At 39.9% G+C, this 10,269-nt stretch overlaps 1 protein-coding gene across 4 annotated transcripts; it reads left to right on the top strand.

Annotated features, from left to right (window-relative positions):
- The first annotated feature begins 2,689 nt into the window (after positions 1-2,689).
- Positions 2,690-7,891, top strand: LOC119199486 (uncharacterized). Of its 4 annotated transcripts, none has more exons than XR_009956745.1 (8): positions 2,690-3,002; positions 4,219-4,308; positions 4,412-4,546; positions 4,636-4,787; positions 4,897-5,033; positions 6,405-6,582; positions 6,672-6,799; positions 7,004-7,891. XR_009956745.1 is itself a non-coding variant. In XM_062563685.1 (4 exons), exons 1-4 carry the CDS (start codon positions 5,592-5,594, stop codon positions 7,334-7,336), a joined length of 846 nt encoding a protein of 281 aa, XP_062419669.1. In that variant the 5' UTR covers positions 5,581-5,591; the 3' UTR covers positions 7,337-7,890. The 4 variants fall into 4 exon arrangements, 1 of the variants encoding a protein (XP_062419669.1); XR_009956746.1 differs by lacking the exon at positions 2,690-3,002 and adding an exon at positions 3,016-3,643; XR_009956747.1 differs by lacking the exons at positions 6,405-6,582; positions 6,672-6,799; positions 7,004-7,891 and adding an exon at positions 5,472-5,554 and having other exon boundaries at positions 4,897-5,378.
- Positions 7,892-10,269: the final 2,378 nt, after the last annotated feature.

The raw sequence follows: 10,269 nt of genomic DNA, 5'->3' as shown, positions 1-10,269 counted from the left end.
AAGTATATCCATTGAAAACAAGTCCCTTTTTAAATCCTCTCAGCTCTGCTCCACCGCCTGCAGTGGAGAGCATCTCTCAAAACCCACGGTGACTCACGGACAAATTGACCGTCATCAGCAGTGACATGGGGGACATGGTGCTTTGGCATTCCCGTCACATGGCCGCCTCCTCCCTCCTCCTCCCTCCCTCCTCCCTCCCTCCTCCCTGTCGTTCGGAGAGCCCATGTCCATCCACTTTGATTTTCGCGGCACAGAGATGGAGTTTGACGTACTGCTCGGCTCCCAGTATCCGACCTGCCAGCGTGTGTCCCCCCCCCCCCCCCCCCCCCCGCCGCCTGCCCCTCCGTACCAGGCCGACGGCCCTCCATCGACTTGTGTGGGGAGTCGAACAAAACGGAGGAGCAGCAAACAAGCTGTTGGGTACACCGAATGGCAAGAGACATGCTCCCAACTTTGTGTGATATGCTGGAGTTTAGGAGAAGAAAGCAGAGGAGCGGCGAGGAGGCGGGGGGGTTTGGTGCGTTTTCAGACCAAAACCCTGAGCTGAATGTCAACTCACTTCAAAGAGAGGAAAGAAAAAGTCTCTTGGCGGCACAAAGGCTTTTTGCACCTTTTTATCCACCTGCTTCCAAAAAGCATAACTGTTATCGGCGTAAGGCAGAGGCTGTTAAACTGACAGTCTTTGCAGGGGGGGGGGGTTTAACCTGCACCTTAGAGAGTATTTGAGTCTGTCAGGGCTGTTAAGAAGGAACAAAAGCTGGCTTGGATAAATGCACTGAAAACCTCCATCATACCAGCCGCAGTCACGTTGTTTTGGTAAATATTGGTTTTGATCGGTGCGCAACATTCCTGTGTCTGGATGCAACAACTCAGAGTGTCTAAGGAGCCGTTACATCAGCCAGTGGGGACTCTGGATAATATATAATCTCTTGCTTTAAGCTTACCCAGAGGAACATTCTCAAAGTAATGCTCTACTTTATTATTATTAGTAGTAGATATAACTCGACTCAGGTTTGGACACCAGCAGAAGATGCTTGGGCATCTTTAGGAAGAAGCATTGCAGGGATTGAACTTTTTTTTTTTTTATAAGTGATGTTGAACTCTATCTTAGGCACAGTGTTCCTGATCTATCTCTTCTGACATAATATGCACAAGGGTGGGCAAGAACAGTCAATATGCACACGGGTCAGAGATAGTGGGATTTAAAAACAGTTTGATAAAGATTTGTTGTTTTAGGAGTGGAATTGTTGTGGCTGTGTTGGGCTAATGTTACCAGTCAGTGAGCAACGGTCACATTAAAGCCGATGCCACCGCTTTGTTTGGTAAATTGGTGTATTTGTGGCACCCCGGTCAAACAGAGCAAATGAGAAGAAGAGAAAATAGGAGAAAACTAGGGGAAGACTTGGAATGAGTCACGCATGAGGAACGACCGGGTGGGTCTTTGGTCTTTAGCTGTGGCCACAGTTACATGTGCGTCTCCATGATGTGATGCTTGATGACCTGAAGAGAAATCCTCCAGGAGCCAGAAGTCGCTCCCTCACGGTCCATTTGAGCCAACACTTTTCGCTGTTGGCTTCAACATCTCCTTCTGCCCGTAAGAGTCCGTACTGTCCTCTATTCTTCCTTTGTTCTCTCATTCTTCTTATTCGTCTACTTTTATTTATTTACCGTTATGCTGTACTTTACTTTCTTTATTTTTATTCATTTTATAAGTAACAACCTTTTTATCTTTCACTTGTTTTGGTCTTTTTTTTACTCAATGTACGTCACCAATGCTTTATTGTCCAATTCAAGAGAAAGAAAATAGAGACGAGGAAACAAAAGAAAATGGTGGAGTAGAAACACAAACATTCTTGCTTATCTTTAATTATACAAGCCGGCCCAGAGGAGATTTTACGTTTCTTTTTACTTTGGACTGCTTTAAGATGAATGTCTAACTAATTTGTTACAACAGTATTGTAGCAGGGAGACATCTTGGCATCTCTGTTCACCCACAACGTGAATCTGTTTGCATGACTCAATCAAAGTGAGTGACAGTGTTCTGTGAGAGATTATGTACTTGACTGCACCGCACAGCAAATTAATGAAATGTGACATGTTCATCATGATCTCATGAACATGAATGAAGAGCAGTTTAACATAAACAGACACGGGAGAAAAACATTATTTTAAAACTCCAAATAATAATAAATTCTCACACTACGATGATACAAGCATGCTGATTTCCTCCTTAAAATGGCATTTTGGAAGAAAAGCAAAGCTCCTCACGGACCATCACTAATCAGGCGACGTGCCCATGATCAATGTTCTATTTAACGCGTCTGGTTTCAGGGCAAATTAATGCAAGACAGGTGCTCCCTGACCTGCACAAAGCAGTTTCTTATCTGTGCTGGATGAACTTAACCCCCTTTGCGATTATATCTCGGCATGATCCTCAAGTCGGCACATGGAGCACCAAGAAATTCCTTGTCTGCGTTCAGTATTGATTTAGTCTGCTTTCAGGCTCAGGTTAATGAGAGCCGTTAAATAATGCAGACAACGTACGCGCCACGTACACAACATCTTATACACCCCCCCCCCTTCTCACTCTGTCCACCCCCCCCCCCCCCCCCCCCCTCCCCCCCATCTCTCATTATCGCTCCCTCCTTTTCCCATCGTCATTTTCTCCTGTACGCAGCATCTGATACACAGCAAATTTCTGAGTGATAAAAAACCTAGTGTTGAGCAGCTAGTGATAAAATCTGGTGTTAATTTACAAATAGTATATGCTTTATCACTTGTTTAGTGATAATGCAGAGTGTTTCTTTTGGGTGTTCACACAAAATCAACATCTGCGCATGTGCAGAGCATTTTCAATCTCTCCGCCCATCAGTATACTGCCTCAATTTCGCGCTCTTTTGATCCGCCCTTTCATCTTGAGTTCACCATTTCACGGTAACGAATGACTGAAAGTGAAGCGGTGAGACTACTAAATTCGTTAATGGAGGACGATGGAGGTAGACGTAAGTAACTTCATTTAATTTGTGCTAATTTTAATCTTTTTTTAAAATAATGCAGCAGTTTTAGCATTTTCTGTGTGCACGTTATTTTAGAACTGACTGGATTGAGATGGTGTATGTTAGTGCTAGCATTATAGATTTTGTAATTTGGCGAAAGTAACGTTATCTTTATTCGGGTTCCCTATCACTTAAGACCGTTTATATCTTTCATCCAGTAACTAACGTTACGGGTTAACTTCGTTCTGGTGTTTTGAAATGTCATGCAAACGAGAAAGCAGCCGTTTAGCCGAGTTAGCTATTGAAATCATATTTTCTTGTGTAACTTAGCGCCCTGGGGCTCGAGCACCGACGGATTCGGCCGAGCACCGACGGAAACGGCGTGTCTAAGAGACGAAAATGGACCTTAAAAAATAAAAACTAAGAATAAACATGCTAACTTTCGTTAACGAGACGAGACGAAAATGTTGGTGGTGACGAAGTCACAATACTATTATTATTTTGTTTTAATCGCGTACGTTATTACGGCGGTCCGTAACTGCGGTTATTAACGTCTCACGATGACGTCATCCACGGACCGCTCGGTCACTGTGGGGTCCCGGTGGTTCTTGTCACCGATACGGACCGCGACACTATGTTACGCTTTGGTGAGTGTGAGCTTCCTTGGTTTAGCTGGGCTGTTTCCGTTTAGCTAACTGTTAGCGGCTAAAGCGGAGCTCCATAAACCGATGTGTGTGGAGATGAAGACCCGTCTAACAGCTCGGGGCTGGTCGGCCAGCAGAGATGTTCATGCGGACCTGACTGCTCCGTTTTCTGGTGACGGTGCCAGCGTTTCGAGACACGCGCACTTCACACGCCACATCTCGAGAATACGATGTTAAACGGCCACCGTACGTTCGTTATCTGGCAACAAAAATTGTTTTGGCATAGGCAAGTGGTAGTTTTTGTGTGTGGGTATTAAACAGAATCTGTAGTAAAACACAAAGTGACCTATAGTACTCATATTGAGTCTGTTATTTTGCTTTTTCCTATGAAGGACAAGCACCCACTGGCAAACACATAAGATAACACCAGTGTGCTCACACTGTAATGTTGTCAGTCCCATGCATTTGGTGACAAATACAATTCTTATTAGTTTACTGTATGAATTTGTATCTTAGTAATCTTTCTGTGTCATTTTTGTTTGTATAAAATGTCATTCAAGTTTGCTTAACTTTTACAGGTTGGACAGTAAAGGCAAGAACACAATACATGGACACTAGAAAATATATAAAACTCAAAGAGCCATGCTTTTTGGAGTTTGTCACTGAAGGTAAGTCTATAAATTAAGCTATATTATACAGTAAATGCACAAAGTACTTTGATGTCTTCATGATAATATTTTGGGGGGTAGTAATGAAGTTATTGATTTACAGCAAAAAAAGCATTTGCCATTCGAGAACAGACACCTGTTAAGGTAACAGATGACACCTCTACAGAAGTGGACGAGGATGTATTTCCTGAACTTGTTGCTGAAAGGGGCATTTGCTTTAGTTTACATACTAATAATGGTAATTATGTTTATACTTTTCTGGTCTTATTTTTAAATTGTGGTGATGTTTACATTTTTGTTAGTAATATTTGTATATACTATATACAGATTCCACTTCTGCACATAAGTTGTCCCCTCTTCTGACTGATGGGAACTCTGTCAGCAAGACTTCAACCTTTACTGAATGCAATAAAGGCAACAAAACGTCTGCATTTCATTCCAAAAGACCCAGGTTGGATGATTCCAAGCTTGCAAAAGAGGTTGGTAAGACAAGGGATTTAACCCAGCTTATAGAAAATGTTCATCAATGTTTATCAAAAAAAAAAAGCTTTTGTATAGATTGTGTACATTTTGGTGTTGTCTGTTTAGACCATTGAAGACATCCTAAAGTGCAAACCTGGTGGTGTAGAAGTCATGCAGCACTATAAAGACACTGGTAATCTCTCAACCTCCAAAAGAAAGGAGATGATTAATATATTGGTTGCACACATGACTGAACAAGAAGGGTAAGCTTTGTTCATTTAATGTGTTAAGATCACTGTACTTACAACTTATTCAAATGTGACCCTGCCTGTGAAATACTATTAAATATTTATTAATAAATAAATACATCATCTAGTTGCTTAACCCGTGGTTTCTAAAGTGATCCAACATTACTTTTACGCCAAGTGTACCAAGAACCGTTTTTATAGATGCTATTGTTTCTACCCCAAGTAAACAGGAGGGTTTGGTTTCATGGTGTATTGTTTATTATTGCAGAAGGATACCGCTTAAGGCCACAAGAGAGATGTATGCCCTTGGCATTATTACTCTTTCCAAACCTAAAAGATCCTGAAGGGAAGACAGGCTATGTAAGTATATCTGCTTGTTGTTTAAGATATTTGAAACTTAAAATCATAGCTTTTTAAATTTATTCATTTTTCCCAAATTTGTCTCTTTAACAGGAACAATACTATGACACACAGAGAGGCACAGGTTTTATTATGAATCGCCTAAAGACGGTTCAGAGAAACACTAATTGTAAAATGCCCTCTAAAGCAAATGAGAAATCTTGTGACCCTAGAATGGAGGAAATGATCTGCCTTACAGATCAGCTAACAGCTGATGATTGCCAAGAAGCAATCTCACTGCTTAAACACAGCACTGATCGTGATATCATCTTCTGGAAGATGAAAGAAACGTTTAAGTACCGTCAGGAGATTGTAAAGGACCCAAAGTCGTCCACCTCCATCTTTCACATTTTTCCTAGATTCCGGGACACCAAGGGTCTGGTGAGTATTCATGCTAGCTGACTTAACAATCCAAAGTATTAGATTTTAGCTTCTCTGCTGCAACCTTCACCTAATATGAACAACTTTGAATTATGGATGATAACGATTAATCAATGATCGATTAATTGTCAATTAATACATTTGCAACTGACCTTGAGTTTTAAAGAAGCATGCGCCAATGAGCAGTTATAAACTATCACTCACTTACAATACAACACGTTTGGCAAGAAAGGCAGCAGCAGAGAAATTCTATGTTTAATATTATATTGTACAGCTCTAATCTTCAGTATAGCTTGAATACGAACCCATGTTGACTGGCCATTGGCTTTACTTTATCAGGACTTAATGTTGACTTCTTCACTGCAACTTCAAACTACCATATGTAACACAAATACAGTGAGCATTGACTCACTGTTTAGTTATGAATGTGGCATATCTTTCAGTACCATATCAGTGTAGATCAGTACATGATTTATGAACATCTGAATTTTATTTTTTTCTGACTACATTTTTTTTTGTGCTAAAATGTTACCAGTGCTAATTTCTGATGTCATTATTTGGTAGTTGAAGCAGTTTTTTGTTTGTTTGGACCTATTTTTTCTTCAGATACATCAAGACTTTGCTTTGATGTTTGGCCTGGAAACAGCCTCCAGATTTTTAGAGAAGTGGAATACCTCCTTCAAGCAAAATGTGATTAAGGAGGCAAAAACTCTAAATCCATCTGCATTCCTGCTACAGCTACTGAAATCTGCTGAAAAAAACAACGGAGACAACAGTAATGAAGGTAAAAGTACTTCACAGTTCTCTAGAAAATGCTACAATTTGTATTTATGAAAGCTAACAAAATGTTCTCTCTGTGTTCTGTAATTATAGAATGGGATAGTGACATAGCATCTCTGCTTTTGCTGTTACACCTCCTTGCACCCCAACCTTCTGGAAGGAAGAGAGCAGCCAAGATCAGTGTGAGAGATGCTGTTGGTCGCCTCCTGAAATTTGAAAAGGTTAGCTAATGTTCTGAATTTTTTTCTAGAGCATAGCAAATATAACTAAACCGAACCATTAGAATAGTGAACTGTTATAACTAAAGGATGTAGGGTTTTTCTTTGTTTAAAAGTCTAAATTTGTGGTAAATATACTATGTTCTGATTTTAAATGTATGCTAGAATTTATGGCATTTAAGTAATTTTTATATTGTTATTAATCAGTCCTGCAGAAGTTTGGAGGACCATCTCTCAGAGGTGGAGGACAGACAGCCCTATCTTCTGGCCACTGGACAAACCAAAGCAGATGCACTTAAATTCTACATTGTGGTCGACAAGAATCTCATACCCTGTCAAGCAAGTACTTCACTTGGAGCTTTTGATGAGCTTTTCAAAGCTCATTATGTCTTTGGTGCACAATATGACCCATCTCTCAGCAACATGTTCACCTTTATCCAGACAACAATCTACAAAATCCATCCTAGCACGTCCAGCCAATCATCACGCACTCGAGAGCTGAGAGCGAAACTGTTAAACAGTTCAATGGAAAGTACATAATGAGAAGATGTTTCATTTGCAAGTCTTTGCTGGGTACAAGCATTAAATTGTTTCGACACCTGAAGTTAGCTCATGGCATGTACCCATGGGTACATGCCATGAGCTAACATACTTAGAAAAGACAACTTGAGGATTATTTCTTTGTTTGATGCACAGATCTCCTATGGTGCTGACTCATTTTTTTACATAGTTGCAAAAAATGAACTTGTTTGAAACACTCAGATCTATTTATTTAGCCTGTACAAGAATAGTATATTTGATCAGAATGAATGTATATTTTATATATATATATTTTTGACCATTGATGAGTTAAAGATGACATAAAAATGTTGTATTTTCAATTGATGTTATTGCAGTGTATGTTTACTTAGAAAATTTGAGTCAATTTCTATTGAAAATGTCAGCAGATTGTTTGATAAAGTATATAGACATGTACAGATGTCCTATCGTGCTGACGAATTTCTCATTTTTTTACAAAAATGTATATTTTCACACTATTAAGATGCTATTGCATTGGAGACTGCATTGTTTTATTCAATTGTATGTCATTAAAATATATTAAAAATGTCTAAATAAAAATACAAATGTCTAAATAAATTCATAGTCACTTGGTTTTTTGAAAAATATCTACAGGTATATCTTTAAAATTTCATCTGCATTACCATTTTAAAATAAGTATTTACATTAAATCAACATAAAATAAATACACTGGGGTTGTGTGATTAATCACCATAAAGTGTTAAATGTGTACACTTAAGGTGTTGAGAAATTATCACTCTTGAGTGATAAAATGAAACACTAACACAGTGTTTGAATAGTAAACACTTTCTTCAGTGTTGTTTTAACACTAGCAAAGATGGACCTGTATGTTCACCCGGAAAGTAATAAATTTAACACCCATGGTGACAAATCTCCCAACATATTTTTGCTGTGTAGGCGAAGGTTTACGGAAGGGCACCCCTGGTACACTTGCAATCTCACCACCACCTCTGATGCATTGTCTTCCAGAGCGGCGTGAGACTCAAAGGCACACCTGCCTCCCAGAGAAGAGATACCCCCGAGCTGCAATAACAGCACAACGAGAGGCTCTTTCTACCCCCTGAACCAGATTGCATCTGTTTCTACGGGGTTTATTGGATCTTCAGTCTTCCAGGGTTATCTCGGGCCAACTCACTGAAGGTGTGGTTTCACGAATCGTAGGCAATAACCCTCCAGAGACAAAGCCAGGCACTGTATTGTCTAATTGCCGTAGCGTAATGAACCTGCAGATGAATGAGCTCTTTTGAATCGCATTCCTTAAAACATTCCGCATCAGCAAAAATGCAGTTGAATAAGTTTTGGACTAATTAGAAATGGCAGCAAGTCCTTATTCTATCTCCGCCTATCCTAACCATGTGTCTAAAATTTGAAATATTAAAAACCCCAAAATATTACTGATGGATAATTATGACAGGGGCTGCAAATTAGACTGTGTTCGCTTAAAATAAGCAAATCTGAATTCCTCCGTACTTGTTTGTTCTCATTCAGGAACTCAACAGATTTTGCTTGGGGTGGAGTTGATGAGGTCCCCGGCAGATAAGCTTTGCAATGCAAATCACATCATTATGACAAAATGTGAAATTATTCTTGGATGACTGTTTGCACCGGGGAGCTGTAATAAATGACTTCAAATGTCATGTCATTCTGGCAAGATGCACAAGCTACGCAGGTAGAACAGATCCAATGAAGAAAATCCCGAATTCCGCAGGTTTTAAAAAGGTAAAACATGGTCCAAAACATCAAAGCTATGACACTTGGCCTTCATGAATGTGTTTTTGGAAAGTCTTTTCAGCGGCTTCTCGCCTTCTCCTGGATCATGGCGTTGGGAGGAGGTCCGCTGGCTCTGCACAAAGCGTCTGCCCTCTCTGCTCCTCACACGTCGGAGGGAACCTTCTCGTCCGCGCTCTCTGCCCGACTGCCTGTGACAGCTGGAGAGAATGTATGGAGAACAGTCGCCGGGTTGTATTATAGATGCTCTCACGCTTCACCGTTTCTTCCATTAAATCTACTCATGAATCAAATTAGCTTTCTATCCTCATCTGTCACTTTATTTTTCCGAACCCACAAAAGGCCCTAGCCCTGCACTGTGGCCCCGATAAATCCCTGTGATGGAAGGAATAAATGGAGTTCTACAGAATCGGAATAAATAATAATAAAGCCGTATTATTTGCGGGAGAAAGCACTGCTAATCAGTATCTACTATGACTGGGGAGAGTCATTAGCATACAGAAATATTCGTTTCCACTTTATTGGGTCCTAATTGTGGATTCCTCTGACTGGATGGCTCCTTTTCCCTGGATAATGATGCCATGCCATCCTCCATATGGAGGAGTCGGTGAAAGAGAGGAAGAGGGAGAGCGGATATAGAAAATAAGCACTGAATAAATGAAAACGTTCATTTACACTTCACCCCGGCAATTTTTCTTTTGACAGCTGAAAAACAACGTGTATCCCGGCTCCAGTGTGTGAGAGGAAATGGAATAAATAAGGTGTAAAAAAAAAAAAAAAAGAATAGAGTAGTGGACATCCTAGTTCTTTTCTTTGAAGACAACTAAAGACAGAATCCAGAGGCACTAGGATTCTGTCAACTTTTTAAAAAAAGGATATGATAAATACAAAAGTGGCAAGTGAATTAAAGAACGAAGCACTCTCCATATATTTATACCAAGGCTTTTTTGTTTTATTTCACTCTAAGGATGCTTTTTGCATCACATCTTCAGTCTCCGTTTGTCTGGGGATGTTATATCAGATGATTAAGTGCAACTGAAATTAAAAATGTAATCCTTTTAATGCAATCAAATCAACAATCTAGTACTCTGGATATTTATTAGGTGGGTATATAAAAAAAGATGTGATGACTCAAACAGAATAGGGCATCTTTTTTTTTATCATGG

Source organism: Pungitius pungitius, chromosome 7 (genome assembly GCF_949316345.1).
Source record: "Pungitius pungitius chromosome 7, fPunPun2.1, whole genome shotgun sequence".
Taxonomy (NCBI): Eukaryota; Metazoa; Chordata; class Actinopteri; order Perciformes; family Gasterosteidae; genus Pungitius; species Pungitius pungitius.
Note: the sequence above shows the minus strand (reverse complement) of the source record. Positions and strands in the feature narration are given on the sequence as shown.